General features: G+C 45.6%; 1 protein-coding gene across 2 annotated transcripts in view; it reads right to left on the bottom strand.

Annotated features, from left to right (window-relative positions):
- Positions 1-2,615: 2,615 nt before the first annotated feature.
- The window catches only part of LOC109869449 (rho GTPase-activating protein 20-like), a 52,929-nt gene continuing 36,501 nt past the window's right edge, over positions 2,616-19,043 (bottom strand). For both annotated transcript variants that reach the window (XM_031799270.1, XM_020459622.2), the window contains exons 10-14: positions 17,310-17,665; positions 15,832-15,941; positions 15,472-15,661; positions 5,428-5,542; positions 2,616-4,692 (exon numbers count right to left, since the gene is read on the bottom strand). In XM_031799270.1, the coding sequence (XP_031655130.1) occupies positions 3,014-4,692; positions 5,428-5,542; positions 15,472-15,661; positions 15,832-15,941; positions 17,310-17,665 (2,450 nt within the window). In that variant the 3' untranslated portion in view covers positions 2,616-3,013. The remainder of the gene's footprint in view (positions 4,693-5,427; positions 5,543-15,471; positions 15,662-15,831; positions 15,942-17,309; positions 17,666-19,043) is intronic.

Here is a 19,043-nt window from a genome sequence, read left to right as displayed (position 1 = left end):
TCATTCTGGAGTCTCACACAAAACCTTCTCGAGGCTTTTGTCATTGGGTTCATGACAAGAGACACATAGCACCCCGAGAATCGGCCTAGGAGACATACTTTTCTGTTTAATGTTCTGGGTTTTATTTAAAAAAATCTTGTTTAGTGTTCTGGGGCCGCATGTCTTGTTCTGGGCTTTATTTATAATGCGTCTGCCACACCCAATACCCCCGGACATTCCTGTTTCATAGACAACAGCCCTAAGGTCAATAAAACAGGGGGTGGGGGGGCCATACTCTTTGAAATGTTCAAACACATCCCCCCAGTTCAAATAGGTCCCTAGACATCAATCATCATGACAACTTCAAAGGAATAGATGCAATATATGCATAAATTAGCACACCCTCTAACGCGTGAGAACAGGAACAGGATGCCCATATATGGGCATAAGCACATGATAAGTCCGGCCAGGATGTCCTGACAGGATGCCCAAACATGGGCATGCACACATCATCCGGACATAGGGCCATCAATCAATCTTTTGACGTGTGCCGTACTTTATTCTCTCTATTTTATATTTGAGATTCTTAAAAGTAGCCACCCTTTACCTTGATGACAGCTTTGCAATTCTAGGCATTCTCTAAACCAGCTTCATGAGGTAGCCACCTGGAATGCATTTCAATGAACAGGTGTGCCTTGTTAAAAGTTCATTTGTGGATTGTATTTCCTTCTTAATGCGTTTGAGCCAATCAATTGTGTTTGAACAGGTAGGGGTGGTATACAGAAGATATCCATATTTGGTAAAAGACAAAGTCTGTATTATGGCAAGAACAGCTTAAATAAGCAAAGAGAATCGACAGTCCATCATTACTTTAAGACATGAGGATCAGTCAGTCAAATTTCAAGAACTTTTAAAGTTTCTACTACATGATTCCGTATGTGTTATTTCATAGATTTGATGTATTTACTATATTTCTACAATGTAGAAAATAGTGAAAACAAAGATATACCCTTGAATGAGTAGGTGTGTCCAAACTTTTGACTTGTACTATATATATATATTATGATTCCTTGGGTGGTTATTTCATTCAGTCATGCTGCATTTAGTCTTATTTCATTGGATAACATCCTGAAAAAGGTATTCAAAGCCTGTATACACTTAGTGTACAAAACATTAGGAACAACTTCCTAATATTGGGTTGCTCCCCCTTATTGCCCTCAGAACAGCATCAATTCGCCGGGGTATGGACTTGAGAGCGTTCCACAGTTGGCTGCATTGGCTGCATGTCCTTTGGGTGGTGGACCATTCTTAATACATACGAGAAACTGTTGAGTGTGAAAAACCCAGCAGTGTTGCAGTTCTTGACACACTCAAACCTACTACCATACCCCATTCAAAGGCACTGAAATATTTAGTCTTACTCATTCGCTCTCTGAATTGTACACATACACAAACGATGTCTCAATTGTCTCAACGCTTAAAAATCCTTCTTTAACCTGTCTCTTCCCTTTCATCTAGACTGATTGAAGTGGATCTAACAAGTGACATCAATAAGGGATCATAGCTTTCACCTAGATTCACCTGGTCAGTCTATCATGGAAAGGTGTTCCTAATGTCTTTTACATTCAGTGTCTATATTTCAGTAATATCTCTAGCCTCTTGTTTTTCCCCTCACTTATCATACAAGTTCATTTACAGAGATGTCATTTTCACCATTATTCCCAAGGTGATTTATCCAAGCCTTGTGGTGAGAGGGTTACACAGTGAATTCTAATGAAGCATGTTCTGTGAGGGCCAGGAGTCTTTCCTGTCCACCCTAGTTATTATAACTTATAACTACTAATGACTCCATCAAGCTCCCTCGCTAAACCAACCATTCCAACTTGTACTGCTTTCCCACTAAGCTTCTCACCTCTGTAGTGGTGCGACAATTAGACATAAACAGGCAGAATCACTTCAACATCCAGCTAGACCCCTGACCTAAGAACTCCACAGTGCATGTTAACATGACCCATGTGGGCCAGCATATAGTACCTTTTAGACTAGAGACGTAACACTTATTACTGATGGAGTCATGCTTCAGTGATTCAAGTACAACAGCATCCAGCCCTACACAACTTGTACACACACATTTTGAGCAGATATTATACTTTGAGGCAGGTCCAGGAAGGCGGGCCAAACCCGTGGGCTTCATGGCTCTGCTTCCATTACATAATTGTCCGTGCTCATGTGTGCTCATGTCTCCCTGTCTGGTGTGTGAGAGAGAGACTCTCTGGCTGAGAGAGACCTGTCTATCCTCTTAGACCGAGACCTACATCACTCCTCCACCAGAGACCATACAGATGAATTATTCATGGAAATATTATGCTTACATCACACTATGAGTCTGATGATTCATGCTAAACAGGTGTAAAGAGTTGACATTTTATCACTAATACAGCACTGTGCTTTTAGTATAGTACAGCTTGTCCTACTTTGTCAGTCCTGCAGAGTCGTAGTCTAGAACCCAAGTCATGGAGACCCATAACGTCAAAAAGAAGGCACAAATTAACAGAAGAACAATTTTTTAAATGTTGCCTTTTTAATAAAGAGAAATGAATACTCCCGTTGATACATAAAGATACTTTCACAAGAGCAACGTTTTGTTATAATCGTTTTAATGAAATTTTCATAAGCATTAGACATCAGATATACAAACGGTGTGTTCTGTAGCAAATATACTCTATAGGACAGCAGCAGGATTGGCATCATGTACAAAAATACACATATGATTTCTTTCAGGTCGTATAACACTATAACAAAGCATCATATGAACATAAATATAGAGCTCTACCTGTTGTTGAATGACAGACATGCAGAAACAGAGCTCAAGCACAACCAAACATCTACTATGACCAGGGGAAAATAACTGTACATATATGACAATATAAACACCAACAACAATACCATATAAACATACAACCGATATGCTATAAACAACATTGACCAGCCATATAAAACAAACCCAGACACTCTTAAAATCCTCTTGGATGTATTAAACGTAGGACTCTTCAGCAAAGAACATTTGGTCAAAGTCGTCAACACACGGGTCACTACACTTCCTGCTCTGCCACTCCCTCTTCCCCTGGACGAGGGCCAGAGCCACCTCTTGACTCCTACCCAGGCATGCGTCTGCATCCACCCGCCCCTGCGAGGAAAAGTAGTCCCTCACTGCCCGCGTGGTGGAGGGTGATAGGCAGATCCCTGGCTCTGAGTTTGGGCCTGCTCCGTTCCGCTGTGGCTCCACGTCAGAGACTCTAAGTCCGCTCTCAGGGAGCTGCTGATCTTTGACCCTGTGGGTCCGGGACTTGACCCTGGGCCTCTCCAGGGTAAGGCTAGAGGCTGCATCTGTCAGGCATGAGGGCTCGGAGGCTCTGCGAGGCATGGTGAGGACCTTGCGGCTGGCATCCATGGCCGGGGTGAGGGAATGAGACTTATGCCTCTGGAGGGTAAGTGTTGAGCTACTCTGTCCATAGAACACACCCTGGGGGGGCTGGGTGACCTCACTTCCTGTGGGGGGTCTGTGGGTGACTTTGCAGGACTGGTCGTGCAGCAGCCGTAGCTCCCTTACGGTGAGGGGTTTCTCTGTGCCTCTGTAGAAGGGAGACCTACTCCCCTGTAGCTGTAGGATAGCCTGCTGGTAGGATGGAGGGCTACTGGACCTCCTCTTGGTGGTCACCTCTACACCTTTAACCTCTGGGGATTTTGGGAGGCTAACCCCTTCCCCCTCCCCCACTTCCTCCTCCAGGTGTCCGTTGTCAGGTTGCCGAAGTGACAGCCGTCGGTCCCTCTTGAACCAAGTGTTGGGGTGCAGGCTGTGGTGGGTGGACGGCGTCCGGGAGGAGTGGGGGGGGTGGCTTTGGATCCAGTCCACTGTGTCTCTCTTGGGGGGTGAGCCCTGGGGGGAGCGGGGTAAGCGGGGTGAGAGGGGGAAGAGGTGTGAGAGGGGGAAGCGGGGTGAGAGTGGGGAGTGGGGGGAAGGCTCAGCGAAATGGAAGCCGGCGCTGGTGACATAGTCTGTGGAATACTGGGAGAAGGCGGAGTCTAGGGAGCTGAGGGAGGAGCCTGTGGGGGAGGTCGCTGGGGACGACAGGCTGGAGCAGCTTGCATCCAATCGTAAAGGAGGGGGCGGGGCATGCTTCAGCATCCTCCGCTCTAGAGTTCCAACCCCTCCTCTTTCTCCACCTGTGACTACAATGTCTTTCAGCTGCAAAACCCTGAGCCCCTGCTTCAGAAACACTTCATCTTCCCCTTCCTCCCCCTCTTCTTCCTCTCCCTCCATCGCCGCATCGTAGCTCGCTTTACGTGATGCCAAACTGTGCTTATCTGATTGGACAATCAGAGCTCCGGGGGTGTGTCCAAGGGCGGGCTCCGAGCTGCGTCGTAACCTCCGAGGGCCATGTGATTGGACAAAGGACTGACGTGGCTGTGGTTGGCGTACGGCGGAGGTGAACTTCCTGGGTCTGGGCAGTGGAGGGAGATGTAGGAGGTCAGCCTCAGGGTCAGGGTCTGGGTCACAGTCACTCAGCGTGATGACAGAGTCTCTGCTGTGGCTGTCTGGCATGGCCTTGTCTCTCAGAGGGAGGGACTCCTGGAAGGGCGACTCTGGGTCTTCGTTTAACTCGTTCTCCAGGCTGTCGTAGGATGAGTCATTCATCTGGAAAGATGACACATCTATGGAGGGAGAGAGAGAGGGAAAGAGAGAAGGGGGAGTTTGAGTTTGAACAAACCTCCATTTCGTTAGATAGACACAGGATTTGAAAACTAAGCATAAAGTGCTGTAATGGTCCCTAGCATACAGCTGCCATTCAAAGAGGTTGGTTTAGGTGGTTTAGGGGAGAAGGAGGAAATTGGCTGGTGTGTTAATGAGTCACTGAGAGTGTACTAATCACTGAAGTGACTGAGGTCAGCATATTGACCCCAATCAGCAAACCTCACCGAGACACAGGCTTATGGAGAGGCCACGTCTGAGAAAACACTCAACTCGGACACACACACACACACACACACACACACACACACACACACACACACACACACACACACACACACACACACACACACACACTGCAGCTAGTCAGGGTTAATATGCTTTTTAACGATAAGGGCTCCAATACACAGAACCACTGTCTTGCTGTCGACACACATACACACACACTCGTGACTTTTTTGACCCATGTGAAGAGCTGTGTCAAATTAAACCACCTCTGTGTTGTTTCAGTTCTGCTTGGTTTGTGAACTCTCTCTTCCTCACTCCACCTCTAGGAGGCATCTCTTTTCTGTTCCTATCCAACTTTATCTTATCAAGTTTTCTGCCACCAAAACGAACAGCATTTGTTTAGAGCACTGTACAACATCATTTGTATTTAGATGTTATTTCTTCAGTAAATAAATGGAGACTTTGTTTACCTGATCCATGGTCGCTGCTGTTGCTCTTCTGAGGGAATGCACCAAACAGAGAGGTGACATCATCTCCCAGGACCTTCCTGCAGTTCTCAATCAGTAACCGTACCAGCTCACAGACCTGGAAACAGATCATAGACGTTGTTACACAGTCACACAAGTTCATGACTGGTCCCAGATCACGGCTCAGACTGCAATTTATACTGTAGGTTATTTCACAGATAGTTTCCCGGGTAGACTGTGTCATGGTTTTCACAATATGTCAGCCTGTTTTATACGCCTCTGTTCAGAGGGCTACGGGAGTGAATGGACTGATAGAGCATGGCTTTGAATTTCACAGGCTAGTCTAACACAACGGAACTCCAGCAAGGGAATAAGGCTAAACTGTCTTCTCTCCCGCTCTCCTTCTGTCCCTCCCTGTATTTAGCCTGGTTCTGTCTATCATGGGGGCTGCCAATCAAACTCACTGAGATAAGATCTAGAAACTCAATCATTAATCCAGAACCTGTTGTCATTGGTGAAGAAGTAGGGGGGCTTTTTCTGAGGTAAGGTACGATAGCATGCGTATTTATTGTGCAAACTTTTCTGACAAACATTTACTCAAGCTACTCAGAGACTAACATGTCTGTAGGAGCCACAAACATCTAAATGATAACCGTGGAGTGATGGAGAAGGGAGAGGAAGTGAAGTGGGGGAAAATCTGGGAGCGGAGGGAAGGGGAGGGGAGCGGAGGAGAGCGGAGGAGAGTCGAGGGAAGGGGAGGAGAGCGGAGGGAAGGGGAGGAGAGTGGAGGGGAGGGGGGGAGCGGAGGAGAGCGGAGGGAAGGGGGGAGAGCGGAGAAGAGCGGATGGGAGCGGAGGAGAACGGAGGAGAGTGGAGGGGGGCGGAGGGGAGCGGAGGGAAGGGGAGGGGAGCGGAGGAGAGCGGAGGGGAGCGAAGGGGAGGGGAGCGGAGGAGAGCGGAGGGGAGCGGAGGAGAGTGGAGGGGAGTGGAGGAGAGCAGAGGAGAGCGGAGGGGAGCGGAGGAGAGCGGAGGGGAGCGGAGGAAAGCAGAGGAGAGCGGAGGGGAGCGGAGGAGAGCGGAGGGAAGGGGAGCGGAGGAGAGTGGAGGGGAGCGGAGGGGAGGAGAGCGGAGGAGAGCGGAGGGGAGGGGAGCGGAGGAGAGCGGAGGGAAGGGGAGGGGAGCGGAGGAGAGCGGAGGGGAGCGGAGGGAAGGGGAGCGGAGGGGAGCGGAGGAGAGCGGAGGGGAGCGGAGGGGAGCGGAGGGAAGGGGAGTGTTCCAGACTGCCCAGTGCCGTTAGAGACCAGACCCACGCCAGCCCACTTTGACTTGGATCCTTGTGAGACCGCAACCGACGAGGGGAATGTAAAAAATCTCACATTTTCCCCCTTCAGAGGCCTTGGAGCCAGTGGGCCACACATACAAACAAACAGAAAGAAGTGTGTGTTGTGTGTGAGAGATAGTGTGTGCTAGAGAGAGCAAGAGTGTCTGTGTGTGTGTGTGTGTGTGTGTGTGTGTGTGTGTGTGTGTGTGTGTGTGTGTGTGTGTGTGTGTGTGTGTGTGTGTGTGTGTGTGTGTGTGGGTCCGTGGGTTTGTCAAAACACACTCGTCCTCAGGAATCTGTAGGAAATGCTTTGGATTTTTTCCCAGTGAACCTCAACAGGCCCAAGCCTCACCAGAAACAAACACACATTTGACACGGATTGAGAAAGATCGGGAAACAACCAGATTGAGTGTCTTCCAACAACAATGTGTCCAAAATCAACCGTAATTCAGAGAGTATTATAGACGTGATGACTTATTCTTGTTTATTATTAACCTTACAATAGATCTGGGGCCACTCGTGACATATTGAATAATTTCAGGACTGGCATGTTTTGGACACAGTCTAGTGGTAGGGTTAGTACTGTCATGTGTTGGACACAGTCTAGTGGTAGGGTTAGTACTGTCATGTGTTGGACACAGTCTAGTGGTAGGGTTAGTACTGTCATGTGTTGGACACAGTCTAGTGGTAGGGTTAGTACTGTCATGTGTTGGACACAGTCTAGTGGTAGGGTTAGTACTGTCATGTGTTGGACACAGTCTAGTGGTAGGGTTAGTACTGTCATGTGTTGGACACAGTCTAGTGGTAGGTTTAGTACTGTCATGTGTTGGACACAGTCTAGTGGTAGGGTTAGTACTGTCATGTGTTGGACACAGTCTAGTGGTAGGGTTAGTACTGTCATGTGTTGGACACAGTCTAGTGGTAGGGCTAGTACTGTCATGTGTTGGACACAGTCTAGTGGTTGGGTTAGTACTGTCATGTGTTGGACACAGTCTAGTGGTAGGGTTAGTACTGTCATGTGTTGGACACAGTCTAGTGGTAGGGTTAGTACTGTCATGTGTTGGACACAGTCTAGTGGTAGGGTTAGTACTGTCATGTGTTGGACACAGTCTAGTGGTAGGGTTAGTACTGTCATGTGTTGGACACAGTCTAGTGGTAGGGTTAGTACTGTCATGTGTTGGACACAGTCTAATGGTAGGGTTAGTACTGCCATGTGTTGGACACAGTCTAATGGTAGGGTTAGTACTGTCATGTGTTGGACACAGTCTAGTGGTAGGGTTAGTACTGTCATGTGTTGGACACAGTCTAGTGGTAGGGCTAGTACTGTCATGTGTTGGACACAGTCTAGTGGTAGGGTTAGTACTGTCATGTGTTGGACACAGTCTAGTGGTAGGGTTAGTACTGTCATGTGTTGGACACAGTCTAGTGGTAGGGCTAGTACTGTCATGTGTTGGACACAGTCTAGTGGTAGGGTTAGTACTGTCATGTGTTGGACACAGTCTAGTGGTAGGGTTAGTACTGTCATGTGTTGGACACAGTCTAGTGGTAGGGCTAGTACTGTCATGTGTTGGACACAGTCTAGTGGTAGGGCTAGTACTGGCATGTGTTGGACACAGTCTAGTGGTAGGGTTAGTACTGTCATGTGTTGGACACAGTCTAATGGTAGGGTTAGTACTGTCATGTGTTGGACACAGTCTAGTGGTAGGGTTAGTACTGTCATGTGTTGGACACAGTCTAGTGGTAGGGCTAGTACTGTCATGTGTTGGACACAGTCTAGTGGTAGGGTTAGTACTGTCATGTGTTGGACACAGTCTAGTGGTAGGGTTAGTACTGTCATGTGTTGGACACAGTCTAGTGGTAGGGTTAGTACTGTCATGTGTTGGACACAGTCTAGTGGTAGGGTTAGTACTGTCATGTGTTGGACACAGTCTAGTTATAGGGTTAGTACTGTCATGTGTTGGACACAGTCTAGTGGTAGGGTTAGTACTGTCATGTGTTGGACACAGTCTAGTGGTAGGGTTAGTACTGTCATGTGTTGGACACAGTCTAGTGGTAGGGTTAGTACTGTCATGTGTTGGACACAGTCTAGTGGTAGGGCTAGTACTGTCATGTGTTGGACACAGTCTAGTGGTAGGGCTAGTACTGTCATGTGTTGGACACAGTCTAGTGGTAGGGTTAGTACTGTCATGTGTTGGACACAGTCTAGTGGTAGGGTTAGTACTGTCATGTGTTGGACACAGTCTAGTGGTAGGGTTAGTACTGTCATGTGTTGGACACAGTCTAGTGGTAGGGTTAGTACTGTCATGTGTTGGACACAGTCTAGTGGTAGGGTTAGTACTGTCACGTGTTGGACACAGTCTAGTGGTAAAGGTAGTACTGTCATGTGTGCTCCCTCTCCGGCCTCTAGGTCACCAGGCTGCTCGTTATGGCGCACACCTGTTTACCATCGTTAAACGCACCTGCGCGTCATTAGACTCACCTGGAATCCATCACTTCCCTGATTACCTACTCAGAATATGTCAGAATATGTCACTCCCATTGGTTCCTTCCCCATGCATCATTATTTCTGTTTCAGTTTCCTGTCTGTGTGTTGTTCGTGTTTCGTTCATTTGTTTATTCAATTATGCACTCCCTGAACTTGAGCTTCCCAACTCCCAGCGCACTTGTTACAAGTACTGTGAACTGGTGTGTCAATTCTTACTCTGTGTGAGTAACTTAGCGTAAAATGTCAAGCTTTTCTGTCAGTGGATAGATTTCACACTTGTTTTTTGTCACCGTGACTGCAAGGATAGAGATCTCAAATGTATGTGCTTGTGTGTGTCAGTACAGATATTGAAAAATGGTGACTAAATCAATGTAAAATGAGAGTGTAAGTAGGTCAGTCCAGGTCTAAAGAGGAAACATACATAGTATGGCCCAGCCTGAGACTCCTAGCAGGAGGTTGACACACTCTCTAACTCCACACTGCTGTTTGTTCTTCCATTGGACATCCTGCTTGGTCTGACAGCTACAGTAGCAGCAACAGTATAGCTTTCCTTTACACCCTGTCCTGGCCCTTAGCCTCAGCCCTCCAAACCTCCAGACCTTTAGGCGTACATTACACAACCGTTCAAAAGTTTGGGGTCACTTAGAAATGTCCTTGTTTTTCATGAAAACGTAAATTAAATGAGTTGCAAAATGAATAGGAAATATAGTCAAGATGTTGACAAGGTTATAAATAATGATTTTTCACTGATATAATAATTGTGTCCTTCAAACTTTGCTTCGTCAAAGAATCCTCCATTTGCCGCAATTACAACCCTGCAGACCTTTGGCATTCTAGTTGTCAATTTGTTGAGGTATTCTGAAGAGATTTCACCCCATGCTTCCTGAAGCACCTCCCACAAGTTGGATTGGCTTGATTGGCACTTCTTATGTACCATACGGTTAAGCTGCTCCTACAACAACACAATAGGGTTGAGATCCGGTGACTGTGCTGGACACTCCATTAAAAACAGAATACCAGCTGATTGCTTCTTCCTTAAATAGTTTTTGCATAGTTTGAAGCTGTGCTTTGGGTCATTATCCTGTTGTAGGAGGAAATTGGCTCCAATTAAGTGCCGTTCACAGGGTATGGCATGGCATTGCAAAATGGAGTGATAGCCTTCCCTTTTCAAGATCCCTTTTACCCTGTACAAATCTCCCACTTTACCATCACCAAAGCACCCCCAGACCATCACATTGCCTCCACAATGCTTGACAGATGGCGTCAAGCACTCCTACAGCAACTTTACATTTTTTCTGTGTCTCACGAATGTTCTTCTTTGTGATCCGAACACCTCAAACTTAGGTTTGTCTGTCCATAACACTTTTTTCAAATTTTCCTGTCACGCCCTGACCTTAGAAAGCTTTTTATGTCTCTATTTTGGTTTGGTCAGGATGGGATTTGGGTGGGCATTCTATGTTAATTGTTCTATGTTTTTTATTTCTTTGTTTTGGCCGGGTATGGTTCTCAATCAGGGACAGCTGTCTATCGTTGTCTCTGATTGGGAACCATACTTAGGCAGACCTTTTTCCCACATGTCTTTGTGGGTAGTTGTCTTTGTTTGTTGGCCTAGACGGCCAGCATCCCGGAGTTGCCTCTTCACTGTTGACGTTGAGACTGGTGTTTTGCGGGTACTATTTAATGAAGCTGCCAGTTGAGGACTTGTGAGGCAGCTGTTTCTCAAACTAGACACTCTAATGTACTTGTCCTCTTGTTCAGTTGTGCACGGGGCCTCCCACTCCTCTTTCTGTTCTGTGAAGGGAACTTTTCAGTTTCTTTTCAATTTCTCACATGGAATAGCATTCATTTCTCAGATCAAGAATAGACTGACGAGTTTTAGAAGAAAGTTATTTGTTTCTGGCCATTTTGAGCCTGTAATCGAACCCACAAATGCTGATGCTCCAGATACTCAACTAATCTAAAGAAGGCCAGTTTTCTTGATTCTTTAATATAAATTATAATAACAGTTTTCTGCTGTGCTAACATAATTGCAAAAGTTTTCAAATGATCAATTAGCCTTTTAAAACGATAAACTTGGATTAGCTAGCACAAGATGCCATTGGAACACAGGAGTGATGGTTGCTGATAATGGGCCTCTGTACACCTATGTAGAAATTCCATTAAAAAATCTGCTGTTTCCAGCTACAATAGTCATTTACAACATTAACAATGTCTACACTGTATTTCTGATCAATTTGATGTTATTTTAATGGACAGAAAATGTGCTTTTCTTTCTAAGTGACCCCAAACTTTTGAACGGTAATGTATGTATTTTTTTAAATTTATTTTATTTATTTCACCTTTATGTAACCAGGTAGGCAAGTTGAGAACAAGTTCTCATCAACAATTGCAACCTAGCCAAGATAAAGCAAAGCAGTTCGACACATACAACAACACAGAGTTACACATGGAGTAAAACAAACATACAGTCAATAATACAATAGAAAAATAAGTCAATATACAATGTGAGCAAATGAGGTGAGATAAGGGAGGTAAAGGCAAGTAAAAACACTGGAATGGTAGATTTGCAGTGGAAGAATGTGAAAAGTAGAAATAGAAATATTGGGGTGCAAAGGAGCAAAATAAATAAATAAATACAGTAGGGGAAGAGGTAGTTGTTTGGGCTAAATTATAGATGGGCTATGTACAGGTGCAGTAATCTGTGAGCTGCTCTGACAGCTGGTGCTTAAAGCTAGTGAGGGAGATAAGTGTTTCCAGTTTCAGAGATTTTTGTAGTTCATTCCAGTCATTGGCAGCAGAGAACTGGAAGGAGAGGCGGCCAAAGGAGGAATTGGTTTTGGGGGTGACCAGAGAGATATACCTGCTGGAGCGCGTACTACAGGTGGGTGTTGCTATGGTGACCAGCGAGCTGAGATAAGGGGGGACTTTACCTAGCAGGGTCTTGTAGATGACCTGGAGCCAGTGGGTTTGGCGACGAGTATGAAGCGAGGGCCAGCCAACGAGAGCGTACAGGTCGCAGTGGTGGGTAGTATATGGGGCTTTGGTGACAAAAAGGATGGCACTGTGATAGACTGCATCCAATTTAGTAGGGTATTGGAGGCTATTTTGTAAATTACATCGCCGAAGTCGAGGATCGGTAGGATGGTCAGTTTTATGAGGGTATGTTTGGCAGCATGAGTGCAGGAAGCTTTGTTGCGAAATAGGAAGCCGATTCTAGATACATTTTTTGATTGGAGATGCTTAATGTGAGTCTAGAAGGAGAGTTTACAGTCTAGCCAGACACCTAGGTATTTGTAGTTATCCACGTATTCTAAGTCAGAGCCGTCCAGAGTAGTGATGCTGGATGGGCGGGCAGGTGCGGGCAATGATCGGTTGAATAGCATGCATTTAGTTTTATTTGTGTTTAAGAGCAGTTGGAGGCCACGGAAGGAGAGTTGTATGGCATTGAAGCTCATCTGGAGGTTAGTTAACACTGTGTATAAAGAAGGGCCAGAAGTATACATAATGGTGTCGTCTGCGTAGAGGTGGATTAGAGAATCACCAGCAGCAAGAGCGACATCATGGATGTATACAGAGAAGAGAGTCGGCCCGAGAATTGAACCCTGTAGGCACCCCCATAGAGACTGCCAGAGGTCCGGACAACAGGCCCTTGAATTTGTCACACTGAGCTCTATCAGAGAAGTAGTTGGTGAACCAGGCGAGGCAATCATTTGAGAAACCAAGGCTGTTGAGTCTGCCAATAAGAATGTGGTGATTGACAGAGTCGAAAGCCTTGGCCAGGTCGATGGATACAGCTGCACAGTAATGTCTCTTATCAATGGCGGTTATGATATCGTTAAGGACCTTGAGCGTGGCTGAGGTGCACCCATGACCAGCTTTGAAACCAGATTGCATAGCGGAGAAGGTACGATGTGATTCAAAATGGTCAGTAATCTGTTTGTTAACTTGGCATTCGAAGACCTTAGAGATGCAGGGTAGGATAGATATAGGTCTGTAGCAGTTTGGGTCTAGAGTGTCCCCCCCTTTGAAGAGGGGGATGACCGCGGCAGCTTTCCAATCTTTGGGAATCTCAGACGATACGAAAGAGAGGTTGAACAGGCTAGTAATAGGTATGTATGTGTGTATGTATGTAAGTATGTATGTATGTATGTATGTATGTCTCTTTCATATCGTCTGAGATCGCCAAGGATTGGAAAGCTGCCGCAGTCATCCCCCTCTTCAAAGGGGGAGACACCCTGGACCCAAACTGTTACAGACCTATATCCATCCTGCCCTGCCTATCTAAGGTCTTCGAAAGCCAAGTCAACAAACAGGTCACTGACCATCTCGAATCCCACCGCACCTTCTCCGCTGTGCAATCTGGTTTCCGAGCCGGTCATGGGTGCACCTCAGCCACACTCAAGGTACTCAACGATATCATAACCGCCATCGATAAAAGACAGTACTGTGCAGCCGTCTTCATCGACCTTGCCAAGGCTTTCGACTCTGTCAATCACCATATTCTTATCGGCAGACTCAGGAGCCTCGGTTTTTCGGATGACTGCCTTGCCTGGTTCACCAATTACTTTGCAGACAGAGTTCAGTGCGTCAAATCGGAGGGCATGCTGTCTGGTCCTCTGGCAGTCTCTATGGGGGTGCCACAGGGTTCAATTCTCGGGCCGACTCTTTTCTCTGTGTATATCAATGATGTTGCTCTTGCTGCGGGCGATTCCCTGATCCACCTCTACGCAGACGACACCATTCTATATACCTTCGGCCCGTCTTTGGACACTGTGCTATCTAACCTCCAAACAAGCTTCAATGCCATACAACACTCCTTCCGTGGCCTCCAACTGCTCTTAAACGCTAGTAAAACCAAATGCATGCTTTTCAACCGGTCGCTGCCTGCACCCGCATGCCCGACTAGCATCACCACCCTGGATGGTTCCGACCTAGAATATGTGGACGTCTATAAGTACCTAGGTGTCTGGCTAGACTGCAAACTCTCCTTCCAGACTCATATCAAACATCTCCAATCGAAAATCAAATCAAGAGTCGGCTTTCTATTCCGCAACAAAGCCTCCTTCACTCACGCCGCCAAGCTTACCCTAGTAAAACTGACTATCCTACTGATCCTCGACTTCGGCGATGTCATCTACAAAATGGCTTCCAAAACTCTACTCAGCAAACTGGATGCAGTCTATCACAGTGCCATCCGTTTCGTCACTAAAGCACCTTATACCACCCACCACTGCGACTTGTATGCTCTAGTCGGCTGGCCCTCGCTACATATTCGTCGCCAGACCCACTGGCTCCAGGTCATCTACAAGTCCATGCTAGGTAAAGCTCCGCCTTATCTCAGCTCACTGGTCACGATGGCAACACCCATCCGTAGCACGCGCTCCAGCAGGTGTATCTCACTGATCATCCCTAAAGCCAACACCTCATTTGGCCGCCTTTCGTTCCAGTACTCTGCTGCCTGTGACTGGAACGGATTGCAAAAATCGCTGAAGTTGGAGACTTTTATCTCCCTCACCAACTTCAAACATCAGCTATCTGAGCAGCTAACCGATCGCTGCAGCTGTACATAGTCTATTGGTAAATAGCCCACCCTTTTTCACCTACCTCATCCCCATACTGTTTTTATTTATTTACTTTTCTGCTCTTTTCCACACCAATATCTCTACCTGTACATGACCATCTGATCATTCATCACTCCAGTGTTAATCTGCAAAATTGTAATTATTTGCCTACCTCCTCATGCCTTTTTCACACATTGTATATAGACTCCCCCTTTGGTTTCTACTGTGTTATTGACTTGTTAATTGTTTACTCCATGTGTAACTCTGTTGTCTGCTCACACTGCTATGCTTTATCTTGGCCAGGTCGCAGTTGCAAATGAGAACTTGTTCTCAACTAGCCTACCTGGTTAAATAAAGGTGAAATTAAAAAAATTAAAAAAATTAAAAAATGTATGTATGTATGTATGTATGTATGTATGTATGTATGTATGTATGGACATATGTATGTATGTTCTTAACTGGAAATGCAACTGGAAGTACACGTGAGCAACTCACTCTCACCCAAATTTCCCATTGACATTAATACTTAATATAGGCAAGAGTATGATGTAGTAACACACATACACTGTGTGGTAGAATTATGTGATTGATAAGACATGAAAGTAAATTAAATAAATGAAAAGGTTTGTTAGCAGAGAGGGAAATCTACAAAAAAGTTTGAGGTTTGGGTCCATTCTCACCTTCTTGGTGGCCTCCCCCTCTCCCCGTGGGCTACAGGGGGCTGGTGTCCACAGCATGCTGGGAGCGATGCACACAGACAGATTGAAGGCATTCATCTGGTTGTCTTCTGCATTTCCTTGGATACAGTGGAGCACGGCAACCACGTGTCTGAGAAGCAACAGGTTTTCACTGGGCAGAAGATGGACTAACCTGAGGTGGGGGACGACGACAAAAAAATCTGTGATGAAAACACAACATTGACAGCATCTGGTAAGACTGGATGTGTCAGACAAAGATTTAAATAGGGGGCAGAGAATGATGATGGTGATCTTTGTTTTTCCTATGTGTTTGTGAAGGTGCGTTACGGGGAGTGTCAGTACCTATGGATGGCTAGCCATTTCTCCTCTTCCTCCTCTCTCTCCATCACTCCAATCCACTGCTCATACAGATCCACACAAAGCAGACTGCCTGGAACGTTCCGCAGGAAGTCCTGTTGGGGGACACAACCACAGGGACACAATTTAGGTTAGAACACCCCTTAAAAACGTATGTGGATATATTGAAGCAACATCTCAAGACATCAGTCAGGAAGTTAAAGCTTGGTCGCAAATGGGTCTTCCAAATGGACAATGACCTCAGGCATACTTCCAAAGTTGTGGCAAAATGGCTTAAGGACAACAAAGTCAAGGTATTGGAGTGGCCATCACAAAGCCCTGACCTCAATCCTATAGAAAATGTGTAGGCAGAACTGAAAAAGTGTGTGTGAGCAAGGAGGCCTACTAACCTGTCTCAGTTACACCAGCTCTGTCAGGAGGAATGGGCCAAAATTCACCCAGCTTATTGTGGTAAGCTTGTGGAAGGCTACCCGAAATGTTTGACCCAAGTTAAACCATTTAAAGGCAATGCCAATCAAATACTATTTGAGTGTATGTACACTTCTGACCCACTGGGAATGTGATGAAAGAAATAAAAGCTGAAATAAATCATTCTCTCTACTATTATTCTGACATTTCACATTCTTAAAATAATGTGGTGATCCTAACTGACCTAAGACAGGTAATTTTTACTTGGATTAAATGTCAGGAATTGTGAAGAACTGAGTTTAAATGTATTGGCCTAAGGTGTATGTAAACTTCCGACTTCAACTGTAAGTGTATGTAAACTTCTGACTTCAACTGTATGCTCCTTTTCTGTAGAGATTATATGAATCCTGAAAATATGGCACATAAAGTGGAACAGAATGCTATGAAAGAATCTGTGCAACTCAACTATTATGCAGTAATATTTTTGAGTAGTTGAGAGATGGCACAGCCAGGTGTGTTTTACTAAAGCAATCTATCCTTTTACACTCAACGTTGTTTGTTTGTCAGCTCAGTTGTTTTCAGTTTGTTGGCTAGGATTGGGTATAGTAATATAGTAATATGCCTAACTGAACAGCAGCATGTGTTCTGTGTGTGTGCGTGTCCTGTTTTGTCTGATCGAATACAGCTACAGGTTTCCAGTAAAGCCTCCCAACATGTGCTTTGAATTGAGTGTGTTTTTCTACCTAAGCTTTGTCTTCCACTCCAATCACTTCACTACTTTCTGTCTGTCTAAGTCTTTCTATGATTTCACACACTTACACACACACACACACACACACACTGGATATGGGGGTGAATATGTGTGTCTACAGCTGTGTTAGCTCTGTGCTGTGAATTATTCTAATGTGTTGAAGCAGGATGAAACAGATCCTTCAAACCTCCTCTCTCTCATGTCCCATTTTATCTGATCTGACAAGCCTGGCTAAACCCTTTAAACTCTGATTAATACAAAAGGACCCTGGTGTGTGTGTGTGCTTGCTTGCATTCTGTCCTACCTTGAAGACTGCGGCGGTGACGAACACAGACTCGTGTGTGAGTGAGTGTGTGTCCTCTGTCCCATTGTCCAGTCTGTCTCTCAGCTCTCTGCAGGCTTTGGCTCCTGCAGAGCGACGGAATATACCCCTGGTGTAGGGACCCTCCTGGTACAGAAACACCAGCATGTCCATGACAGGTTTGGGCAGGGTGTGGTCAGGGCGGCAGACGGAACTGAGAGACCGTCCGAACAGGCGTCCCGGGGTGGGGGACGGGGAGGTGGGGGACAGTGGGACACCGTCCAGTTGGCTACTGGACCCCCTCCAGAAGGCCCAGTTTATCAACAACCTCTTCCTCTTAACAGACTTCTGACCTGGCTCTATAGGGAGAGAGAGAGGGAAAGAGAGGGAGGGGGGGTTTAGTCCAACATTAAAGACATTATTCTATTATGAAGTAGGGCCTACTGCTCAATAAAACACAATGAGAGGGAGAGAGAGGGGGAGAGAGATGAATACTTAATGGTGTTTGGAGAGAGCAGAGGAAGGGAAAAAGAGAGAGAATGGTAGTGTGTGAGAGAGAGAGAGAGAGAGAGAGAGAGAGAGAGAGAGAGAAGGAGGCATTGATTCAGAAAGAGACGTGACTAGAGAGGGGTCTGAGTCTAATGGGGTAGAGATGGGGCAGTCTGTCTGGAGCGAAAGAGAGAGGGACAGAGAAAGAAAAAGTGTTTGTGTGTGCTTAGTGAAACCATATTTCTGAGACTTGGTATATCATGTTAAGTAGCTGTGAGTCCTTTAGAATTATTTCTTATTTCTTATTATTTATTTTATAAAAAGTGTAAAAAAGTATGAAATAAGTATTGTGAACCCTTTGGAATTATTTGGATTTCTGCATAAATTGGTCATCAAACTTGATCTGATCTTCATCTAAGTCACAACAATAGACAAACATTGTGTGCTTAAACTAATAACACAAAAATTATTGTATTTTTCTTGTCTATATTGAATACATAACTCACGGTGTAGGTCGGACAAAGTATGTGAACCCCTAGGCTAAGGAATTGGAGTCAGGATTGGAGTCAGGACTCAGCTAACATGGAGTCCAATCAATGAGACGAGATTGGAAAAATTGATTACAGCTGCCTTGCCCTATAAAAAACACTCACAAAATTTCAGTTTGCTATTCACAAGAAGCATTGCCTGATGTGATCCATGCCTCAAACAAAAGAGATCTCAGAAGACCTCAGAAGACTTGCATAAAGCTGGAAAGGGTTACAAAGGTATCTCTAAAAGCCTTGATGTTCATCTGTCCATGGTAAGACAAATTGTCTATAAATTGAGAAAGTTCAGCACTGATGCTACTATCCCTAGGAGTGACAGTCCTGCAAAGATGACTGCACGAGCACAGCGCAGAATGCAGAATGCTCAATGAGGTTAAGAAGAATCCTAGAGTGTCAGCTAAAGACTTACAGAAATCTCTGGAACATGCTAACATCTCTGTTGGCGAGTCTACGATACGTAAAACACTAAACAAAAATGGTGGTCATGGGAGGACACCACGGAAGGAGCCCATGCTGTCCAAAAAAACATTGCTGCACATCTGAAGTTTGCAAAAGTGCACCTGGATGTTCCACAGTACTACTGGCAAAATATTATGTGGACAGATGAAACTCCAGTTGAGTTGTTTAGAAGGAACAATGTAGAAAAAAGGGCACAGCACACCAACATCAAAACCTCATCCCAACTGTAAAGTACGGTGGA

The sequence above is a fragment of the Oncorhynchus kisutch genome, linkage group LG2 (genome assembly GCF_002021735.2).
Source record: "Oncorhynchus kisutch isolate 150728-3 linkage group LG2, Okis_V2, whole genome shotgun sequence".
Classification (NCBI taxonomy): domain Eukaryota; kingdom Metazoa; phylum Chordata; class Actinopteri; order Salmoniformes; family Salmonidae; genus Oncorhynchus; species Oncorhynchus kisutch.
Note: the sequence above shows the minus strand (reverse complement) of the source record. Positions and strands in the feature narration are given on the sequence as shown.